At 48.0% G+C, this 24,013-nt stretch overlaps 1 protein-coding gene across 2 annotated transcripts in view; it reads right to left on the minus strand.

The window, feature by feature from the left end:
* Positions 1 to 3,209: 3,209 nt before the first annotated feature.
* Positions 3,210 to 24,013, minus strand: part of RBBP8NL (RBBP8 N-terminal like) — a 50,269-nt gene continuing 29,465 nt past the window's right edge. The window contains exons 6-15 of one of the 2 annotated variants that reach the window (XR_013230624.1): positions 23,586 to 23,658; positions 21,925 to 22,091; positions 19,990 to 20,072; positions 18,832 to 18,995; positions 17,017 to 17,803; positions 14,756 to 14,867; positions 12,057 to 12,118; positions 10,893 to 11,019; positions 6,427 to 7,014; positions 3,210 to 6,363 (exon numbers count right to left, since the gene is read on the minus strand). Coding sequence is in view for 1 of the 2 variants with exons in the window: in XM_077335793.1 (XP_077191908.1) it covers positions 6,881 to 7,014; positions 10,893 to 11,019; positions 12,057 to 12,118; positions 14,756 to 14,867; positions 17,017 to 17,803; positions 18,832 to 18,995; positions 19,990 to 20,072; positions 21,925 to 22,091; positions 23,586 to 23,658 (1,709 nt within the window). In the remaining variant the exon portion in view is untranslated. Of the gene's footprint in view, positions 7,015 to 10,892; positions 11,020 to 12,056; positions 12,119 to 14,755; positions 14,868 to 17,016; positions 17,804 to 18,831; positions 18,996 to 19,989; positions 20,073 to 21,924; positions 22,092 to 23,585; positions 23,659 to 24,013 lie in introns of both variants that reach the window. The other variant, XM_077335793.1, reaches the window with a different exon arrangement.

Here is a 24,013-nt window from a genome sequence, read left to right on the forward strand (position 1 = left end):
CGGTTGTGGCATGGTATGGGGGTCTGAGCTGTCTTCTCAGCTCCTGCACTTCTTTCCGGCCTACGTGCGGCAGAAGGTATCTGGGGCCAAGGGACCAAGCCCTATGAAGATAGGTTGAGGGACTTGGGAATGTTCAGCCAGGAGAAAAGGAGGTTGAGAGGGGACATGATAGCCCTCTTTAAGTATTTGAAAGGTTGTCACTTGGAGGAGGGCAGGATGCTGTTTCTGTTGGCTGCAGAGGAGAGGACACGCAGTAATGGGTTTAAACTTCAAGTACAATGATATAGGCTAGATATCAGGAAAAAAAAATTCCACAGTCAGAGTAGTTCAGCAGTGGAATAGGCTGCCTAAGGAGGTGGGGAGCTCCCCCTCACTGGCAGTCTTCAAGCAAAGGTTGGATGCACACTTTTCTTGGATGCTTTAGGATGCTTAGGGCTGATCCTGCATTGAGCAGGGGGTTGGACTAGACGGCCTGTATGGCCCCTTCCAACTCTATGATTCTATGATTCTAAACCACCGTACTAGTAGTAAAGGTGGGGCGAGGGAATGAAAAGAGGGCACATTATTATGTATTTCAGGGGCTTTTCCCTGGTTGAAAGATCGGGAAAACCTGTCTTAATGTTATCAAAGCTATCTATTTCTAAATTTTAGAAGCTTGCCTTGTCGTCCACAAGGTGGCAGCCACAGTCCAAGGGAGAGAGGGAAGTTTTTGATGGATGGTCAGGAAGGTTCCTTACCACTTTGGTTTGCAGCTGCAGACTAGCACGGCGACCCCCCTGTGCTCTTCTTCTTCGCAAGGGTTAACTGGTGTGTAAAGAAGGAGTTTAGCCCTCCGTAGGACTAGTATCTAGCAGCTGAACCTAACAGACAAACCCAAAGAGAATAATTTTGTGTCGTTATTGTGGTACCTTTCATCTGTATGAAAGGGCTTTTCCAGTTAGGCTGGTCTAGGAAATTCCAGGAGATTTGGGGCTGGAGCTTGGGGAGGGTGGAGTTTTGTGAGGGCAAGGGACTGCTCCCTGAAGCCGTAGAATTCCTGAACCATGGAATCCTAGAGTGGGAAGGGACCATATAAGCCATCTAGTCCAGCCCCCTGCTCAATGCAGGATCAGCCTCAGGCATCCAGGAGAAGGACCTGTCCAGCCGCCACTTGAAGACCACCAGTGAGGAGGAACTCACCCCCTCTTTAGACAGCCCAATCCCCTGCTGAACTTGTTGTTGTTGTTGTTAGGTGCGAAGTCGTGTCTGACCCATCGCGACCCCATGGACAATGATCTTCCAGGCTTTCCTGTCCTCTGCCATTCCCCGGAGTCCATTTAAGCTTGCATTGACTGCTTCAGTGACTCCATCCAGCCACCTCATTCTCTGTCGTCCCCTTCTTCTTTTGCCCTCAATTGCTCCCAGCATCAGGCTCTTCTCCAGGGAGTCCTTCCTTCTCATGAGGTGGCCAAAGTATTTGAGTTTCATCTTCAGGATCTGGCCTTCTAAGGAGCAGTCAGGGCTGATCTCCTCTAGGACTGACCGGTTTGTTCGCCTTGCAGTCCAAGGGACTCGCAAGAGTCTTCTCCAGCACCAGAGTTCAACAGCCTCAATTCTTTGATGCTCAGCCTTCCTTAAGGTCCAACTTTCGCAGCCATACATTGCAACTGGGAATAACTTAACCTTGACTAGACGCACTTTTGTTGGCAGGGTGATGTCTCTGCTTTTTAGGATGCTGTCTAGATTTCCCATAGCTTTCCTTCCCAGGAGCAAGCGTCTTTTAATTTCTTTGCTGCAGTCCCCATCTGCAGTGATCTTGGAGGCCAGGAAAATAAAATCTGTCACTACCTCCATTTCTTCCCCATCTATTTGCCAGGACTTGAAAGGTGCCACGATCTTCATTTTCTTGATGTTGAGTTTCAAGCCAACTTTTGCACTCTCGTCCTTCACCCACATCAACAGGCTCTTTAGTTCCTCTTCGCTTTCTGCCATTACCTGCTGAACTACTTGCTGTGAAAATTTCCCCTCTGATATCTAGCTGGCACTGTTCTACATGCAGCTTAAAGCCATGACTGCAGGTCTTCTCCTCTGCTGCCAACAGGAACCTTTCCCTGCCCTTCTTCAAGTGACAACCTTCCAAATGCTTAAAGACAGCAATTGTGTTCCCTCTCATCCAAGCAAGCCTTGGTGTAGTGGTTAGGAGTGCAGACTTCTAATCTGGCAAGCTGGGTTTGATTCCCTACTCCTCCTCCACATGCAGCCGGGTGGGTGACCTTGGGCTCGCCACAGCACTGATAAAACTGTTTTGACTGAGCAGTAATATCAGGGCTCTCTCAGCCTCACCCACCCCACAGGGTGTCTGTTGTGGGGAGAGGAAAAGGAAGGAAATGTAAGACGTGTTGAGACTCCTTCGGGTAGAGAAAAGCGGCATATAAGAACCAATTCTTCTTCTGCTTCAGTAATCTCAGGGCTCTCTCAGCCTCACCTCCTTCACAGGGTGTCTGTTGTGGGGAGAGGAAAGGGAAGGAGATTGTAAGCCACTTTGAGACTCCTTCGGGTAGAGAAAAGCGGCATATAAGAACCAACTCTTCTTTTTCTTCATTAATCTCAGGGCTTTCTCAGCCTCACCTCCCTCACAGGGGGTCTGTTGTGGGGAGAGGAAAGGGAAGGCGATTGTAAGCCACTTTGAGACTTCTTCAGGTAGAGAAAAGCGGCATATAAGAACCAACTCTTCTTCAGTAATATCAGGGCTCTCTCAGCCTCACCCACCTCACAGGGTGTCTGTTGTGGGGAGAGGAAAGGGAAGGCAACTGTAAGCCGCTTTGAGACTCCTTCGGGTAGGGAAAAGCGGCATATAAGAACCAACGCTTCTTCTTCTTCAGTAATCTCAGGGCTCTCTCAGCCTCACCCTCCTCACAGGGTGTCTGTTGTGGGGAGAGGAAAGGGAAGGCGACTGTAAGCCGCTTTGAGCCTCCTTCGGGTAGGGAAAAGCGGCATGTAAGAACCAACTCTTCTTCTTCTTCAGTAATATCAGGGCTCTCTCAGCCTCACCCACCTCACAGGGTGTCTGTTGTGGGGAGAGGAAAAGGAAGGCAACTGTAAGCCGCTTTGAGACTCCTTCGGGGAGAGAAAAGTGTCATATAAGAACCAATTCTTCTTGTGTGGTGCCCCATGCCAAGCAGCTGCAACTGCAGAAGTTTCCCTGCATGCTCGTGTGGAATGAAAAACAGGCCGTCACACCATCCTGACCTGAAATTTTCAAGAGTGATTGCACATTCGTTCCCACATGGCTGGGTTGGGCCGCGCCCCATGAATATTATTCCCTGGGACTTAATGCTTAATAGATGTCTTCCAAATGACCATGCAAGGGATTCAGATAACTTGTGCAGAAATTTAATTGATATAGCAGTTATGTACAACGATAGAGATACTTAGGTGTCTTTATGCAAAGGGGTTAATGTACCAAAACCCAGGTTCTTATCTGTGATTTGGGGTTGTCGGCTTTGGGTTAGGAAATCCGAGGCATTTAGGGTGGAGCACGGGGAGGTAGGGTAAAGTATGCCAACCTCCAGGTGGGGCCTGGGGATCACCTGGAATTACAGCTCCTCTCCAGACTACAGAGATCGGCTTCCAAGGAGAAAATGGACTCGAGAGCATTGTGCCCCACTGTCCTCCCCATAGTCCACTCCCAAATCTTCAGGTGTGTCCCAACCTGGATCTGGGAACCTGTTCCCTACAGGGGGCAGGTTGCGAATTTATGAGAGGTTAGGGGAGGGGAGAACTGTCACCCACCCTCCAAAGCAGCCATATTCTCTAGGGAAACCAATCTCTGTAGCTTGAAAACCAATCACAATTCTTGGGAGTATTCCAGGCCCCACCTGGAGATTGGCCACCTTAGCACCACGGGCAGAGAACTCCTTCATTTTGCCAGTAGCTTGGGATGCCATCTCTGGGTTAGGAAATTGTTGAAGTGTTTGGAGTTTGGGGTGAGTAAAATTGGGGAGGGGAAGGGTATATAGCAGCAGAGTCCACCCTCCAAAGCAGCCATGTCCTCCAGGGGAAATTGGGCTTTCTAGTCTAGAGATCAGCCGTCATTTCATGAGATTCCCTCCTAGGCTGTTTTTACAAAGGACAGTTGTCCACAAATTAGATCAGTTCATTCTTGGGCCTGTATTCTCTGTGCCTGTTACATTCTGGTTCCATTTCCCTGCCTGCTGTATGTTTAGCAAGATAGTTTATTTATTTATTTATTTATTTATTAGATTTTTAGACCTCCTTCCCTCAAGTGGATTGCCACTTGTTCAGGAGTGGGTCACCTCCCTTCTCCACCCTCAGCCCTTGTTAATTTTAGTGGCAGGAAAAACAATGAGATGGGAGTGTTGGGTGCACTTTTCAACCTTTAGATTGTGGAGGTACCACTGAAATATTTTTCAGGCTTCTGAGTAACAGGAAGTGATGTCAGCTGGCTCCCGAGTAACAGGAAGTGATGTCAGCTGGCTGTGTCTCCCTGCCATGCCACCTGGAAGCAGAGGAACCTCAGGAGGTAAAGGTTTAAATGGCCAGGACCCCTCCCCTCCCCACCCCACCCCCTCCAGACCCATTATTGGCTACAATAATAACAAATAAGAGTAAACATTCTTTAAAAAATAAAAACAGCTTTTTCTTGCCTCAGAGTTGGAAATGGCAGACGCAGGTTGGGAGGTATCTCCCCAGCCACCATTTTGAAACCCCCAATACTGTGGTAGCATTGCGGGGCCTTTGCAGTACTGTACGGTACCATGGTTGAGAAACCCTGCTCAAGGAATTTCTTCCCTCTGTCCTGTAAAGGCCTATCACCCGGAAGCGCTGTCACAACTAGCGTTCCTTCCACCCAGGAGTGATGTTGCTTCCAGGTGAAGATCATAGAAGTGGGTTGAATTACAGAGGGAAAAGGTTGGTTCCTTTTATCGTATGTGGTGGACATGCAAAAAAGTACAAAAGTTTTTTGGGGGAAATCATGATATTTTAGAAGGAATGCTGAAAGTAAAATTTTCGTTTTGTTCTGAATTTATGTTATTGTGTTACTGGTTAGTGTTCCTAGAAAAGCTGGTGATTTCCTATTTCATGCAACAACGGCAGCCCGATTGGTGGTGGCTAAGACGTGGAAACACAAGGATAGACCCAAAGTTTCGGACTGGGTAGAGAAGCTGGGAGAGTGGGCTAGAATGGCGAAGCTTACAGGCTTGATGAACAATAGCTCTGCAGATGAATTCCAGGAATTTTGGAGCTATTATATCGACTATTTAGGAAGGTGGCTAAGAAACGTATTAGTGAACGGCAAGGCATAATGGATAATGAACTATGTTTTATGGATTTTTCTTCTTCTTGTCTCTCTTTTTCTGTTTTATGTAAATTTTAATAAAAGCTGGTTTGCCAGCACTTAAAAAAAATTATTATAGAGGGGACACGGAGGAAGTGATGCTACCCACCAAACTCCACCCTCCTCAAGAATGGCCCCCTATATTTCTCAGTGTTTGCTGGAATGGACTTGCTACTCTACCGGTAGGCTGGAGTTTGAACACAAGAGTAAGTAACTGTTCCTCACCGTGTGAATTTGTTCTAGCCCTGTTGCTTTTAAAATGAAACATCTTACCAAATACACTCCCTTGATCATACAGCCATTGCTGTCTTTGGTTTGCAAGCTCCCGTTTGTATACAGCGATGTAACATATACCTTTTTCTTTATATGTATGTCAGGCCATGATAGATCCAGATAGATGGCTGTGTTTGTCTGTAACAGTAGAAAACAGCAAGACTCCAGCACCTTAAAGTCTAACCAATTTGTGGCAGGGGAGTAAGCTTGAGTGACTCACTGCTCACTTCTTCAGATTCCTGATGAAATCTGTCTGTAGCAGTAGAAAAAAGAAAGAACCCAGTAACACCTTAAAGCGTCCTATTTCAACCTTTCAACCGTGGAGGAGCCTCTGAAATAATTTTTCAGGCTTCGAGGAGCCCCGGAAGTGATGTCAGTGGGCCACGCCTCCCTGCCATACCCCCCTGGAAGTGATGTCACTGGAAGTGACGTCACTGGAAGTGACATCCCCACCCACATTAACAGACAGGCTCAAGGAGGACTGGGAATGGAGAAACAGGAAGTGGTTTAAGGTGGGAGTTGGCGTGTAGGCTCCACCCCCTCCTGATTGCAGAAACCACGAGAGAACTGACTCACTCTTGGGAGGGTGGGCTACAATGGAAGGGGCCAGTTTTCATTAAGGTAGGAGGGGAAAGGCCGTGGATTCCCTCTGGGGGATCCTGCGGATGCCCAGGGGGTTGCAGAGCCCTGGTTAGGAATCCCTGCCTTAAAGACTAACAACATTTGTGTCAGCTTTCGTGAGTCACTGCTCCCTTCTTCAAGTAAAGTGAAGTGAAGAAGAGAGCAGTGACTCACGACAGCTCATACCCTGCCACACATTTTGTTTGACTTTCAGGTGCTACTGGGCCGTTGCTCAGCTCTTGACGCTTGTTCACGTGCAGGGGAAATCTGTGCGAGAGAAACTGCTCAACCTCGATGCCTAAGATAAGCTGTACGATCACCTTGACACTAAAATACTAGCGAACAGCCAAGATCTACAGCTGAACAAGTAGAATTGCGGAATAGCGGAGCAGAACCAACCCCGAGGACCATCCGAGGGCCATTGTGTTGGGAACGTAGAACTTTTCCGAGCACTGATTGGAAATCTCCAGAGTACTTTGATTGCTGATGAGTTTTGAGTCCTCGTGAAAGTCGGGATTTGGGCCAATGGTGCCTGACAGTCGTACACGTGATTAATATCCTTGTTGACACCAGGAGTCACTTTGTGGCTACCCAAGGACTTTGCGTCCAGGTCTGGCAAGACAGCTCCTTCCCAAAAGCCACCTCCTGCTATGTCTCCCGAACGGCATCATTCTGACTGGAAGTGGGGTTCAGGGTTTTGCTCTCGGGCATGGCTTCTTGAGCATTGTCTGTCGCCTGGGAAATGTTGCTGTTCCTTCTGCCTCTTGCGGCTTTCTTACAGGCTGCGAAGAATAAGAGAGGTGTAAGTAAGCCTCACCAATGATGTTGCCCTCGACTGAGTCAGAACATTTGTCTATCAAGGCCAGTATTGCCTACTCTGCTGGCAGCTGCTCTCCAGGGTCTCAGGCTGAGGTCTTTCCCATTACCTCAGCCTTTCTCCACTTTTTGACCATTGAGAAACCCATGAAACATTCATCAGGCATCGAGAAACCCCTGGAATGGCACAGTCGTGCAGAATATGGTTGGGAAGCAGAGCTGTGGACACGCCCACCCAGGGCTCTTCTCCTTCCCGGCCCATCATCGGCCATTTTGGGAGGGGGAGGGGGAAGTCAACGTGACCATATAGGGCCCTATCACCTGATAAATGTTTAACAACTTTGAAAAATACATTAAAAATTAATGCACTCCCACCCATTCAGGAAACCCTTCCAGGGCTGTCAAGAGACCCCGGGGCGGGGTCCTTATCTGAACTATCTAAGGGGTCCTTATCTGAACCACCTAAAAATGTAAATCAGGCGGTTCTAATATGATTCTAAACAATTGCTTCACTAATGTTTATTATATGTATCTATTCTATTTCTAACTTTTCTGGAAAAATAAAAATTATATATAAAAAAAAAAGAATCATAGAATCATAGAATCATAGAGTTGGATGGGGCCATACAGGCCATCTAGTCCAACCCCCTGCTCAACGCAGGATTAGCCCTAAGCATCCTAAAGCATCCAAGAAAAGTGTGTATCCAACCTTTGCTTCACTAATGTTTATTATATGTATCTATTCTATTTCTAACTTTTCTGGAAAAATAAAAATTATATATTAAAAAAAAGAATCATAGAATCATAGAGTTGGAAGGGGCCATAGAGGCCATCTAGTCCAACCCCCTGCTCAACGCAGGATCAGCCCTAAGCATCCTAAAGCATCCAAGAAAAGTATCCAACCTTAGCTCGAAGACTGCCAGTGAAACCCCAGGGTATCACGAAACCTTGGTTGAGGAAGCCTGTATTAACTGACCCTCTGGTGTCCCTTTCTTGCCTGCCCAGGGAAATGCCAATTGCCACTTTGGGACTGGGAAGCAAATTTCTTGCAGGCCAGACTGGCCTGGGATTCTCTTTGGGGGAGGGGCATCATCTGGGCATGGATTTTGGGCCACTCTGGGCAGGCAGGTAGTTGTGAATTTCCTGCATTCAACAACAAAAAACATTGAGAAAGGCTGGTGTAGAAGTAGTTAAAAAGTGGTGGCTTCTAATCTGGAGAACCAGGTTTGATTTCCCCCTTCTCTTCCACATGCAGCCAGCTGGGCATCCTTGGGCCAATCCTGGGCTCTCAGCCCCACCAAAACCTCAAAGCAGGAGGGGGGAGAGGAAGTGTACGTGACCATAAGCTGCTTTGAGAGTCCTTTGTGTAATAAACAGCAACATGGGTATACCCTTGAATTATAACCCATTCCCAGATGACAGAGATCGGTTCTTCTGGAGAAAAAGGCTACTCTGGAGGGTGGACTCTATGGTCTTAAACCCAACTGAGGTCCTTCCCTTCAACCCACCTCTGCCCTCCCCAGGCCCTGCCCCAAACCTCCAGGAATTTTCCAACCTGGAGGTAGAGGAGGTGGGAAGGGCAGAAATGTGATTGACTGAGGTTAATCCTGCATCTGCATCTCGGCTTAAGGCAGCTGGCAAAACTGGTGCCCATCGACGCCAGTCACAATTGCCTCTTCCTTGGCATTGCCCGCTTGGCGCCTTCTCAGCCCGACTTCCTGCAGGGCGCAGCTGAGGCTTTTGACCTCTCCTTTCTCTGGTTCTGTCAACATTTCATTTCCGCATAAGTCAGGAAGGTAGAGCGATGGGAATAGGAGTATGTTAAACAAGCCCTCTTTATACGCTTTAACAGCTCCCGTGTCTATCTCTGACAGGGGGTCAACACTGGTCTGCCTCTCTCTCTTAAAACACACACCCTATTTTGGGACCGTGCAAACAGAGCCGGGAGCAGTGCTTTGTGGGATGGAGAATTTGTTTAAACTGTGAGCAGGCAGGTCACTTTTCTGCCCTGCCGGGTTGGCTTCCTGGTTCGTCACCTGTCGGAAACCCCAGAACAAGACGTTCCATTGTTTGTGGGCGGCCATTTCGACAGGCTTCAAAAAGCAAACATTTCTGGTGTGTGAAAATCTTGCCCTGCCTGTCCATCTCTCTTGCCGGGAGTGTTTGACCTGCTTTCTCGGTCCGTGTTTCTCAGGAACAGCTCGACAAACATTAAGGTGTAGACCTGGAGCACTGATTTGCACTCCATAGGGTGAAGGGTTGACCTGCAGAATTCTCTAACCAAGGGTCGCCATGGGTTGGAGGGTTGGGGGCAGGGATTTGGTGCCGGTCTGAAGGCCTCAGGAATAAGCTGCTTTCATAGGGGATGAGATAGGCTGAATCTGCATGGAGCTTTTATTCCAGTCCCAGGTCGATTCAATCCCTGCCATCTACGCTGAATGCGATTTCCGTTTTGATTTTAGGGAATTTAAATCTTCCCTCTGCAACAAGTATGATTGATCCGGAGTGACCCAACCTTTCCTGGAGTGGATATAACCCTTGATATTTGAAAAATCAGCATGAGTAAGCTTGCAGCTGTCTGCTTTCCCCGAAATAACATGCTGCCACGCGAGAAAAGCCCTGATTGGCCAAGGCGTCAGTTTCTGGTTCCCAGGTTGCAAGGCTTCCCTTAAAGGAGAAACCCTAAGTTCTCTCAGCAGAAGCTCCAGAAGCCCTAACTTCTCTTGGCAGAGATTTGCTTCTTGGATTTATTCCCCCTCCTCTGCTGTCTCGAATCCTCCCCCCCCCCCTTCAAGAAAAGAAAGAGGCTCCTGCTGTGCTTAGCTCCCCTCCCCACTCTGAGCTTCCCCAATCAAGTGCAGAACACTTTCTGTTTGGGGGGGGTAGAGGAGGACCCGAGTTCGAATTGATCTGAATTCAGCAGGATCCACAACAGAATAAACAAAGTAAGTGCGGAATGAGCCATAAATTCATGGAGGAGAGGTCTATCAGTGGCGACTAGCCGTGAGGACTAAAGGGAACCTCCACATCCAGAGACCCTAAACCTCTGAATCTCAGTGCCAGGATGCAACATCAGGGGAAGGTGGGCAATCCTACCCTTCCCAGTATGCTCCCCTTCGTTTTTCATCCAAAGTTGGGTCTAGTTTGGGAGTTCCAGCTGGGAACAAGAAACAGGGGAAGGAGAAGCCCACCTAGCATTTCCGCGCAAATGACTTTTTGAATGTTTGATCTATTCTTTGTACACCAAACATAGCTTATTCCAGCAAAAAGCACTCTGTTGTACAGCTGTCATTGTTCCTTTTCTTCGTTAATGATGCAAGAATGGCAGGGTTTGGTGTGAGGCTGAATAAGGAAGCACTTCATCTAAGCCACAGGCGTCCTGGGTGTTAGGCTGAACCTGGCTGCCTCAACCACGGTTTTGTGAAACCCTGAGGTTTCTTGTCGGCCCTGGAACGGTTTCCCGAATGAGTGAGAGTTAATTAATTTTTATTGTATTTTAAAAATTTATCAAACATTTATCAAGTGATATGACCATAGATGGTCATGTCGACCCGCCTTCTCCTCCAAAATGGCCAATGAGGGGCTTGGAGAGGGTGGGAAGGGGAGGGGTCCCAGGTGGGTGTGTCCACAGCTCTGCCTCCAAACCATATTTGGAACAATCACACCACTTCCGGGGAGTCTTGAAACCTGGTTCATCAGGGCCACACCATGGTGGAAAGACAGATATGATTCGTAAACAGGTGTAATTTGGTGCCACTGACTTCTGTGGCAAAATTGGAGGCCCTTTGGTGGCAACACCAGGCTCAGTTTGCAACGCTGGGGGAGAAAAAGCTCCCGATTGTACCTTTGTGCCATGAATCTTGTTCCCGTTTCCGCTTCTTTGGCAGCGCCTGGTTGTTCTCCTGGGCATGGCAATATTTTTCTTTCATGGAAGGACCTTGGAAGCTTTCCTCATCCCCTGTACCGGTTGCCTGCACAAATGATCAAGAAGGGGGTAGTGAGAATTCATTAATTGGACAAAGCAGATGTCCTACGTTGCTGCCCACATGAGAGCCACCAAGGTGGCTGATAAATTAAAGCATAAATAATAAAAAATTCAGGTGTGAAAATCCTCCCCCTCTCCCCAACACAAAGGAACAGAGAAATGACAGGTTCCCAATTTTTGTACTGTGTTGTGTTTAGAATCACAGAATAATAGAGTTGGAAGGGACCTCATGGGTCATCTAGTCCAACCCTAGGACACTCACAACCCTCTCGCTCACCTACTGTCACCTGCCACCCCCTTGAGCCTTCACAGAATCAGCCTCTCTGTCAGATGGCTCTCCAGCTGCTGCTTAAAAATCTCCAAAGATGGAGAACCTACCACCTCCCGAGGAAGCCTGGGTAGCTGGGTAGCACCCTAGAGGCCAACCTCACAATCTTACTTTAAGGAACGTTTTGCCTGAGGAGGCCACAAAACTGAATAATTCAAGAGAGGTTTTCCACTCAGGCAATAGAGATTTACTGGCCTTAATGATTCACAAAGTTACTTGGAGAAATTCTTAGGGCAGGTTTTCTCAGGTAGGGTTTCGTGAAACCCTGGGGTTTCTTGAGAGCCCTGGAAGGGTTTGCTGAAGGGATGGGAGTTAAATAATTTGTAGTATATTTTTAAAATTTGTTAAACATTCATCAGGTGATATGACTATCTTTGGTCATGTCAACCCACCCACCCATTCCAAAAATGGCCAGTGATGGGCCTGGAGGGGGTAGGAAGGGGAGGAGCCCTGGGTGGGCGTGTCCCCAGCTCTGCTTCCCAACCATATTCTTCAAGATTGTGCCACTTCTGGGGTTTCTCGAAGCCTGAAGAATGATTCCGGGGCTTCTTGATGGTAAAAAAAATTGAGTAAGGTGTCTTAGGGACTGCTAGCTAAGTGGGAGTCCAGCAAGAGCGGTTGTAAGCCAGGACCGTCTCTGCAGACCTTGAGCTTGGCTGGAGGTTGACAGATGGGATATTGCAAAGAAGACAAACCTCACTGTCAGATGTGTCAAGTTCATCAGATTCCGCCTTCATGGATTCTGAATCAGCATCATCTAAAGACAGCAAAGAACATGGAAAGATGTATTCACTTATTTATATTAAACTTTCATGAGATTCCTTTCCCCTCTCAGAGCTCAAGGTGGTGTACAATATTAACAAAATACATTAAAACAGAGTACGTAAAACCAAAACTTAAAATCACAATTAAAGACTGCTTGAATCCCTAGGGAGCCTAGATAACCAGAGAGGAGACAGCAGCAGCCTCTCACGGAATGAGGCAAATCTCTGCTGCGAGAAGTGTGGATTCTGGAGCACAGTCACCTTAAACCTTTTTTAAAAAAATCTTGCAACCAGGAACTAGGAATTCTTTGAACTTGCGCCCAGCCAATCGGGGACAGACTGTTGGAGCCACGAGGCAACAACAAGTTATTTCGGGGAAAGCAGAAAGCTCCACCCTACTCATGCCAATTTTTCAAATATCGAAGGTTATATCCACTCCAGGATATTGCGGGGGAAAGGTAGGATCATTCTGGATCAATCATGCTTGTTGCAGATGAAAAATGTAAATCACCCCAAATCAAAATGGAAATTGCAATCAGTGTAGACGGCAGGGATTGAATTGACCTGGGATTGGATTAAAAGCTCCGTGCAGATTAACCTGATCTCGTCAGATCTCAGAAGCTAAGCAGGGTCAGCCCTGGTTACTAATTGGATGGGAGACCACCAAGGAAGTCCACGGCTGCTATGCAGATGCAGGCGATGGCAAACCACCTCTGCTTGTCTCTTGCCTTGAAAACCCTAGGTTGTTACCATAAGCTGAGTGCAGTTGGATGGCAGTTTCCACCACCAAGCAAATGGCACAGCCAATATAAGGAATACCCTTCAAGGTCCACACTGCTACCAGCTCGGACCAAGCTGCTGACAGCTAGAAAGGGATGGAGCCCCTGCAATGAACCGGCTTCTTTCTCATTATCCCTCCCCTAGTCGCCATCACCACATCTTAAGGCAGCCCGTTCTGTAACATCATTGCATGTGCTGTGTGGAAGGGCTCGGAAACGCCCCAGGTCCCTGTCTAAAGCAGGTTCTGCAGCAGCCTGCGATCTCTGGAATTTGACTGAGAAAACCAGTGGATCCAGATGGTGTGTGAGAACCAGAGAAACGAGCACCCGGCATGCTAATTGAGGGCTGACCCAAGGGCGAGGGAAGAACGACGTCAGGCAGGAAAAGGAGGAGAAGGCCAAGAAGGGGGGAAGTGGAAGCAAAGTTATGAGGCCAGTGGAGAGTTGGGCTGGCAGACATCTGGGACCCTCTGGGCTAGTAGACAGCTAGTAGACAGCTGGGCCTTTCAGCTGGAGTGTTCCTGGCAAGAAAGAGGAGGCTTGTACATGCTGGTAGAGTTTAGACACACAAAAAAGAGGACGGCACCCGTCAGCTTACAATAATAAAATAGCTTTATTATGAAGTGAAATGACTTTGTATAGAGAGGAGAGAGGGAGAGAGGGGGAGAGAGAGGGAGAGAGAGAGAGAGAGAGAGAGAGAGAGAGAGAGAGAGAGAGAGAGAGACCTAACTATCTAACTGTTCTGTTTCTGCATGCATTGATTCAGTCTGTCTGTCATTCTGGAGGCAACAGGAAGGAAGTGTACTCAAAGCAGCAGGAAGTCTCCTACTGAGTCAATCAGGAGACTGGAGGAGATTCCTGATCTAACTATTCTAAATAAACACCTCTTCCACTGCCCCCTGTCACATATTCTCCATATCCTTTTGAATCGCACACACTACAGATCTTGCATATTCCAACAGCCCAGGGTCTGTTAGGGGCTATGAACAAGATCTGCCCTACAAGTTCAGCATCCTTCCATTAGTGCTATTGTAGCAGTGTTGCAGGAACTGACCTGTGCTATGTGGTGCAGTGGCTGCAGGGGTAGTCAAACTGCGGCCCTCCAGATGTCCATGGACTACAATTCCCAGGAGCCCCTGCCAGCGAATGCTGGCAGGGGGCTCCTGGGAATTGTAGTCCATGGACATCTGGAGGGCCGCAGTTTGACTACCCCTGGGCTAGAGTGTCGGACCCAGATCCGAGAAATCCAGGTTCAAATTTCCAATCTGCCTGCTTATGAAAAATGGATAATTGGCGATATAAAACACTTATTAGGTAAGATCTACAAACTGTTATTGCAGCACGACTCTGCAACAGACCCAGTTAAAGTATATGATAAAATGGGATCAAAATATTGAAAAGAATATAAGGATGGACCCATGGGAGGCATTGTGGGTTAATGACAGTCTTCTGGACAGCTTCTGGACAGTCTTCAAGGGCAGCCCTGCTGTGGAGCACATTGCAGTAGTCTAACCTGGAATTGGGACATAGACAATTGGAGCCAGATGAATTGCTTCCTGAAACTTCCTAACCTTATCTTCCACTCACCTGCAAGTAGTATTAATTTTTCATTGGTTACATTTATACGCCACTTTTTTTCCCTTTGGAATCAAGGAAGAATATGTATGATTTCCAGGAGACACTGCACATCTGGGCCAATTGACTTACACCAGGCTGCCTCAATTTTGCAAGGCTGCTGTATCACATACCTTGGGACCATTCCCTGGGCTGTACTTTGTAGCTGTGGGAGCTACCAACTTGGAAAAATGAAATGGAAACAAAGATTCTGTAATAGGTGCTGCATTTGTTTACCTGGTTCATCTGTTTCTTGCTTCTCTTCACCAAAGGACGTTTTGGGGTCTAGATCAGCAGCCGTATCACCGGAAGCCATCTTAGAAATGGGAAGTTCTGGAACCATAGAGATCTGCAGGGCATCAAAATGGATCCATCCGTCAGAAGCTGACATCCAGGAAGACATATTGCATGTTCCCATCCCATATAAATAGGGTTGCCAGCTCTTGGTTGGGAAATACCTGGAGATTTGGGGATGGAGTTTGGAGAGGACAGGATTTGGGGAAGGAAGGGACTTGAATGGGGGTGTAATGCTATAGCTATCAAAGTAGCCATTTCCCCCAGGAAAATGGCAGGCTGAGGCTGAAACCCCTTCAGAACATGAGAGAAGCCATGTTGGATCAGGTCCATGACCCATCCAGTCCAACATTCTGCATCACACAGTGGTCCAAAGCTGGGGGCCATCAGGAGGCCCACCAGCAGGGCCAGAAGCCCTCCCACTGTTGCTTCCCAAGTACCGAGAATACAGAGCATCACTGCCCCAGACATAAGAACATAAGAGAAGCCATGTTGGATCAGGCTAATGGCTCATCCAGTCCAACACTCTGGATCACACCATGGCCAAAACCCAGGGGCCATCAGGAGGTCCGCCAGCAGGGACAGAATTCTAGAAACCATTCCACTGTTGCCTTCCCCCCGCCCCACGCAGCAAGAATACAGAACATTACTGTCCCAGACAGAGTATCCCATCCAGTCAGTGGGGATGCATTACAGATCAGACTTTTATATCAGTCGAGCTGTAATCAATTTGACACGACCCACCTCCCTCACAAGGTGTCTGTTGTGGGGAGAGGAAAGGAAAGGTGATTGTAAACCACTCGGAGACTCCTTAAGGTAAAGAAAAGCAGCACATAAGAACCAACTCTTCTTCTTCATTTGCATGCAGGAGATTAGGTCCCCCCTGCTGAGTGTCTGGACTTTTCTGCACTCTCAGTTTCTTCACTTGTAAATTCTTGTTTCTTCAGAGTCCCGTCCCCCCCCCCCCCCGTTCTGCATGCATTTTGCTCTCTCCAGTGGCAGTAGGTTCAGTTTCACACCGGCACAAAAACCTGCGGTTTAAATCTTATTATGTTGGACAGAAACTCATGTGATATCGAATCGACCACTAGAGGGTGCAAAACACATGCAGAACAGACAGGAACTTACAAACCAGAAGTAAGAGAACCCAGGGAAATCCCTATGTGTGCAGTTTGCTGCTGCAAGAGATAACGTGAGCTACTAGCAATCTACCTTACAGGGCTGCTAGGAGGCACAGCAGTCTAAAGCACTTTGTATAACTGAAGTGGCATGAAGATGGAAGAAACTGCAAATCTACCTGGAAGTGTGGAAGTAATTTAAGAAGAAGTAGGGCCTGCAAGATGGAGCTCTTCTGCTAGGCTTATGGTTGGGACCAGTGAAACAAGAACATCTACCTCCCCCCACTAAAGATGCTCCTTGACCATAGTGTAGTTCTGGGAGATCTGATGACGACCCAACCTGGGACTTCTGACGCTGGTACTGTTGCTTTTTGGGCCTGGCTCCAGCCTGATGGAATGAGTTGCCATCAGAGGTGTGAGCCCTCATGGAGCTTTCCAAATTCTGGAGGGCTTGTAAGTTGGCACTCTTCCACCAAGCATTTGGTTGAGGCCAGGGCCCACCATGACCCTCCAATGGGGTCCCCAGACAACGCCCCCATTATCCTCCACTCTGAGCCTGGCCATGTGTTTTTCAGTAATTATTTTGGAATGTTTATTGGTATTTCAATGGAGTTTTATTGTTACGGGGTTTTATCAATTGTTACTCGCCACGAGCCGGTTACCGGGAGTGTCGGGTTATAAATTCAAAAATAAATAAATTAAATAAAATAAATAACTGGACATCTTAATGGCCAGATTGTAGGAGTGTTTATCATTTCTGTTGTATCTTAATCTTAATCTTAATCTTAATCTTAATCTTAATCTTAATCTTAGTATGGTTTTTATGGACTAATGTAACCTGCCCCGGATCCATCCAGAGCGAGGCGGCATATAAATCAGAACATAAGAAAATATGAATAAAATTATTTAAATTGTCACTCCAATTTAATTTTAAATGTTACATTTTAAAAACATTTTAATGAATGGTTAAATATCTGACGTGGTCATTATGATGTTTTGACATAACGTACGCCGCTCTGAGCTGGCTTGCTAGGAGGGCTGTATAGAAATGTAATAAATATATAACAAAATACACATTGTTCTTACCAAAGATGCTGCTATATCCTCTTGGGCTTTGATACTGAGCTTCTCGGACTCTTTGCTCTCCTGGAGAAACCTAGCTACTTGGGGCTGGCTAGAGGAGCGAGTCTTCTGGAGAGCAGGGCTTTCCCACAGCTCTCGACTGGGACTCTCAGCCTCACGTTTCATGGGGGGCTGTTGCCATTTAGCCTTCTTCAGGTTCTCCCTTCCTCTTCCGTAATCTGATAGGTCCAGGGGTGCTTCAGGGAGATACTCCCTCGTAGTCTCAGCCTTTTCCGTTAGCTCCAGGTCTTCCCCATTGGTCGGGATCCATTTCTCTCTGGCCCCATCAGCAGGATCCTCCAAAAACAGCGTTTCCTTTTTGCATTCCTTGTCCGCTGTCAGTGATGGAGAGGGAGATCTGTCTTGGGAAGAAGTGAGGCTGAGCTCCATTCTGGCCTTCAGTTCTTGTTGTTCCGCCAGGAGATACTGCAGCTTCTCTTGGTGTTTAAGGAACGGGAGTCTGCTCTCCAGAGGGTGGTCCTTCATGTACACCACAGTGCCTGGCAGATCCAAGATGGAGGCCTGGTCTTCCCACTCGTCTCGTGGCCGTGTTTTGCCTCCTGCTTCCCTGGCCATGAACAAGTGGTGAGAGAAAGCGCTGTCCCGGCTTCCGGAGCTTTTCCGAAGACCAAGATGGCGGAGCGCAAAGTGTTGGTTGAGGAGGGAGAGCTGCTCCTTCCTGGCCGCCAGCTTCAGAGTTTCGTAGGAGGACGCGATTTCACGGGCGTCGGCTTTGTTGGCTCTCGAATGACTGGAAGAAAGACTCGCTCGCTTATTAAAGATGCCGAGGCAAGGCCACTTTTGAGGGCTCAAGTATATGCTGCCTCAGCCACCGAAATATCAATCTGGGACTCATTTCCCCATAGCTCATTTGGGGTGTTAGCAAGACTGCTTTTGTGTCCCTGGGGAATTGGAGAAGGTAGCGGGCTTGTGATGGAAGGGGGTGGGTGGGAGGCTGTTGGATTTCATTGGGGAGGGGAGTAATAGAGGACCCCTTGCTTCCCCTCCCCAATTCCAGCCCGTGCTGGGAGAGGTGGCTGAGGCTCAGATTGGGGAGAGGAAGCAAGGGGACCTTGGTGCCTCTCCTCCTCATGTGATTTGACAGCCATTCTGTGCAGTCCTGGGGAGGCATGAATGGATTTTTCTGCACCTGCCTCCCCCCACCTCTGTACTTCAAGAGCCTCCAGGGACAACCGCTCCCCCCCCCCCCAGTCTTCCTTGTTAGAACGCTACAGGATTGTAATGCAATAAACCTATTTAAAAAAACATGGGGGGGTATGGGGAAGGCGAGGGTACATGGAATAGAGGCACTATTGGGGTGGGGGGAAGAGACAGAGAGTACTAGGGCACCTTCTCCATGGTAGGGGGAGGAAGGGAAATGGGATGGAGAACGGCAACGAGGAAAGGGGAATACCCAAACACTCAAATTGGTGGGCATGCATTTCCATACTGAACCGCCCCGAAAAAGACCCCATTAGGCTTCACTTCCAAAAGTAAAAACTGGATTTCTGAGGATGTCTTTGCTGGCGGGCAAAGGAGGGGACAATTCGGGTGTGCGCCTGAAAAGGCAAATTTCAGTGTGGAAACAGATGGAAAACTTAACCCTTAAAAAATGCAAATCCGAACGATATCCCCAGTGCGGAAATGGTCTGGGTTGACATTTTCCTTGAGCTGTCCACTATGACCCCGAGATCTTTTCCCCGCTCAGTCTCAGCAAGTTCAGACTCTACTTGAAGTTGGGAACGCTATTCTACTCCTCCGGGAACTGTTCTTACTTACACTTCAAAGTTGGGACTTCGCGCAGGCTGAGGGAAGGGTGGAGTTTTGCTTGCAGGCGGCGGGCTTGCGTTTCCTGCACCGTCTCTTTCCTGGGAGCTGGACCTCGAGCTGGGACTTAATAAGGCGATCGTCCCATGCAGCTGGTTTGCTATCTTTTGAGAAATCTCAAGAAGAGAAAAGAGAGGGCGAGAGATAAATATGTTAGCAGAGAAGAAGAAAAGTTGGTTTTTATACTCTGCTTTTCACTACCCAAAGGAGCCTCATAGCGACTTACAATCACCTTCCCTTTCCTCTCCCCACAACAGACACCCTATGAGGGGGTTGAGGCTGAGAAAGCCCTGATATTACTGAAGAAGAAGAAGGAAGAAAGAATATTACTGCCCCCACAACAGACACCCTGGGAGGTGCTCTAAGAGAGTGCCCCGAGAGAGCTCTAAGAGAACTGATCTACAATACAGCTCTAAGAGAACTGTGATCAACCCAAGGTCACCATAACAGGTTCATGTGCGTATGTCTCCCAATTCTATTCTGTTGAACCACTGCCCGGAACTTATTTATTTATACTTTGATTTTAAGGCCATGCCTAGAAAAAGCAGGCTTGGGGCAGCTTACAACATGTAAAATCACATTGAAAACATCGTAAAGCAGTTTCAAATTGTCATCTCTGCGTTCTTCTTCAACCCTTGCTGTCCAATGCTCTTTTCAATGTTGGCGAATTTCACAGGCATGGTGGGGGGGGGGGACATCAGCATGAGGATGGAGCAGAGAGAGAGGGCACATGAAATGGGTAAGTCAGGGGGAGGCCCATAACTGTATCTCAGCTGCCCTGGCCTCAACCATAGGTCTGGTGGAAGAGTGCCCTTTTGCAGGACTTGTGGAACTCTGTTAGGTCCATCAGGGCCTGGACCTCTACTGGCAACTCATTCCACCAAGCAGGGGCCAAGTCCGAAAAGGCCCTGACCCTTTGTTGCATTTCTCTAGGGCCAGGTTTGTTGCATTTCTCTAGGGCCAGGTATCACCAACAGGCTGGTATTTGGAGAATAGAAAGCTCTTGCAGGGAATGTACTGGGAGAATCAGGAAAGCTATCAGTAGAAGGCTGACAACTAAACCTAATGGGGAAAGCTCAGTTTGGACAGGTTAGTCCTGGAGACTCTTACCATCTCTGAAACATATTCTCCCTGGAACATGGTGTTTGGAGACACCCGGATACCGGGAGAGCTTCTCTGTCTCGGTGATTGATCTGCAAGGTGGACAACGGTTTCAAGTTCAGAATATTCCAGCGTTTCAGGTTCTTAAAGGAAATCTCAATCAACCGGAGGGGGGAAAAAAACTAGTGCCATCAAGAGAAGAAAAGGGCCGCACCAAATTCAACAAAGAAAACAGAAAAAAAAGTTGATTGTTGTGTAAGTCGTATATGGAAACATCAACCATTAAAGCTCCAGTTTAGCTTGAGACCCCGAGAACCGAACCTGGGACCTTCTGCATGCCAAGCAGATGCTCTACCACTGAGCTACAGCCCCGCCCAATCCAAAAGAGGCCTTTGAAACAGCAGGCTTTCAGAAGTATGTTGGCCTGTCTCCAATCGACAAAAGCCCAGATTCAATTCTGTTTTAATTAGCATTGGCCTTTGTGCTTAATTGCTGCAAACTGCTTGGCGTGGAAGTCCTTTCTGGCTGCAAAGCTAGCTGCAAAGAGAATAAACAGAAGCTATTTAGATAGCGGAGCTAATTGCTGCTGATAGATTCATTCTCTGAATAAAACCTGCCTGCCTGTTTTCCTGCCACAAATGGAAACAATGGATCAGAAAGACTAGTGATGCACAGTTTCCCCAGCTTATTAGGTAAATAGTCCTGTGCAGGTCCTGGCTTGGAAGGCCCAGGGTAACCTGATGTTGTCAGAGCAGGGAAGCTAAGCAGAGTTGGCCCTGGTTAGAACTTGGATGGGAGACCACCAAGCAAGTCTAGGGATACTATGCAGAGGCAGGTGATGGCCAACCAGTTTTGAACGCCTCTTGCAAGCATCAGAATCACACAGAGCTGGAAGAGACCATCGAGGGCCGTCCTGAGAGGTGCTTGTCCAATCTCCTCCTAAGAACATCCAATGAAGGAGACTCCAACAGTGTATTCCATCTACAAACAGCCTTTGCTATCAGAGGTAAAGGTAAAGGTATCCCCTGTGCAAGCACCGAGTCATGTCTGACCCTTGGGGTGACGCCCTCTAGCGTTTTCATGGCAGACTCAATACGGGGTGGTTTGTCAGTGCCTTCCCCAGTCATTACCGTTTACCCCTCAGCAAGCTGGGTCCTCATTTTACCGACCTCGGAAGGATGGAAGGCTGAGTCAACCTTGAGCCGGCTGCTGGGATTGAACTCCCAGCCTCATGGGCAAAGCTTTCAGACAGCTGGCTTACCACTCTGCGCCACAAGAGGCTCTTTGCTATCAGAAGAGGCTTTCTAATATTGAGGTGGCACTTCCTTTCCCGTCATTGGAACCCACTGCTCTTGGTTCTCGCCTCTAAAGCTGCAGGAAACAAGTCGCCCCCCTCTTCAACAGGGCTCACTTTTACATCATTAACTGGCCTGAATCTGCATGGAATTTTAATTCCAATCCTAGGTATATATGGAAAAACCTGGAGGCCCTGGGCAAGCAGACACCCTCTACCCTATTCACTTCCAGGGCAGAAGGCAACTGGGACCTTTCAGCCCACCCCCCTATCGGGGAAAGCTCCGGCCTGGAATGGACCGGTCCCGGACTACAAACCCTAACCACCGGGACAGTGGCTTGGTAAGCGACAGGGATCCATTGTGACCAGGGCGAGGTGGCCGAACCCCAGAGCTGTCACTGGGGTAGGAAGCTCCAGAGACGCCCGAGGTAGAAATGGAAGACCTGCTTGGATCAGGAGCCTTTCAACCTTTCTCCCTGCTTGGGAGGGTATAATGCCATAGAATTCACCCACTAAAGCAGCTGTTTTCTCCACTGGTGTATGCAGTCTGGGGATCAGATCTGGTTCCAAGAGAGCTTCGGGACCCACCTGGAGGTTGGCAACCCTACCCATGCAGCAAACAAACTGGAGCCAAACTCAGAAGAACTTGCCTTCTCCCAGTGGATAGCTGAGCGGTTCATTATGTGGATCTTCTAGTTCGTGACTCGTAGCTTTCTCAGGGCTGGATTTTCGGTTCCTTGGGGACAGCAAGGGCAAAGGTGATTCTGGGGTGGAGCTCCCATCTCTGGATAACACCCTCGGGGGCTTGGGCCTGCCCCTGCAATAGCAAGAAAGATAGCAACAACAATGATAGTTGGCATTTGTATTGCCTGTGCACACGTTCCACGCTTCCCACATTATGATCTTTCGTTGGCATTTCAACCAGCAAGTTTATTTGGTGAAGTCAGCCTTGAAGGGCTGTTGCTAAGCTGTTTGAGCAGCTGAGCTGTACCTGTGTGCTCACTAGTGGCATCAAGTGGTCACTGGTGAGACTGCAGTGGGAAAACCCTGAGCTCATGCTCTGGGGATTTCTTTGTTTAAGGTGGGCTCCCACTTCCTCTTTCTTCCACTTTCTTCCTTACCACACACGATCTCAAATTATACAACACAGCCCAGCCTAATCACCTTAACTTTACATCCATGATAGGACAATGTCTGTTAGCTCGATACAATCAGGCACCAGGAGTTTAGGATTGTTTAGAGAATATGCTTTGTTTATTATAGAATCATAGAATCATAGAGTTGGAAGGGGCCATACAGGCCATCTAGTCCAATCCCCTGCTCAACGCAGGATCAGCCCAAAGCATCCTAAAGCAAAAGTAATTCAATTATATGCTTGAATTACTCCTTGCCATGTCAGGAGCTCCAGGGCTGGCCTGGAGACTTGTGGGAATGTCCCTGAGGGGACCCACAATAAGTGGCATTATTGCATTGACCGGGCCACTAAGCCAGCCCTATGGGGCAGACAAGATGCAGATGTAACCCTATGTAATCCTCGATTTTTTGCATAGGTTTTTGATGAACTAGAGTTCCTCTGTGACTTTGTCTTTTTGCTGCAGCTAAAATAAAAAAAAACTCATAAAAAGGTTTTCCAATCATAGAATCCTAGAGTTGGAAGGGGCCATACAGGCCATAGAATCATAGAATCATAAAATCATAGAGTTGGAAGGTTCCCACAGAGGCCATCTAGTCCAACCCCCTGCTCAACGCAGGATCAGCCCTAAGCATCCTAAAGCATCCAAGAAAAGTGTGTATCCAACCTTTGCTTGAAGACTGCCAGTGAGGGGGAGCTCACCACTTCCTTAGGCAGCCTATTCCACTGCTGAACTACTCTGACTGGGACAATTTTCTCCTGATATCTAGCCTATATCGTTGTACTTGAAGTTTAAACCCATTACTGCGTGTCCTTTCCTCTGCAGCCAATGGGAACAGCTTCCTGCCCTCCTCCAAGTGACAACCTTTCAAATACTTAAAGAGGGCTATCATGTCCCCTCTCATGATGTGTCTTTGGATAATGCTGATGTTGTCTTTGGATAATTCATGCTAGGCAAGAACTCTTGGCCCAGGTCTGACTTAGGTTCTGTTTACTCAAGGCAGAATTGATGTCATCTAGCCCCGGGTCTATCTCGATCTCTCTGATGCGGGTCACAGAAACCCTCAAGGACGGAGCCATCTCTCCAGTCTCCAAGAAATCCCGCCCACACAGTGACCTTCATTGATAAATTATTGAAAAACACCGAGGGATAAACAGGAGCAAAGGCAAAGAACTTACTCCATGCTGCAGAACCTCTTCAGTTCTTCCTTCAGTCTCTTGTTCTCCTCTCTCATATTATTCAGTTCATTCGCTGTTCATGGGGGAAAGGAAGAGATGGATGGGTCAGAGAAAGCGGAATGTGTTTACAGATGGATTCTGATTGAAGGAGCGTGACTTTCAGGGAGCTGAGTGGGGCTTGGCACTTCCCTGACAAAAGGAACCCATTGGACTCTCATGTTGCACTTCCAGGGGTGCCGTACTTGTTTAAATGTGTGTGTAAAGTGTCCTCAAGTATGACTTATGGACTTATGGACTCAGCAAAGGGGCTTTCAAGACAAGCGAGGAGAGGAGATCTCCCATTGCCTTCCTCTGCAGAGTCTTCCTTGGTGGTCTCCCATCCAAATATCCACCCTACTAAGCTTAGGCTTAGATCTCAGCAAGGGGAT

The sequence above is a fragment of the Paroedura picta genome, chromosome 4 (assembly GCF_049243985.1).
Source record: "Paroedura picta isolate Pp20150507F chromosome 4, Ppicta_v3.0, whole genome shotgun sequence".
NCBI lineage: Eukaryota > Metazoa > Chordata > Lepidosauria > Squamata > Gekkonidae > Paroedura > Paroedura picta.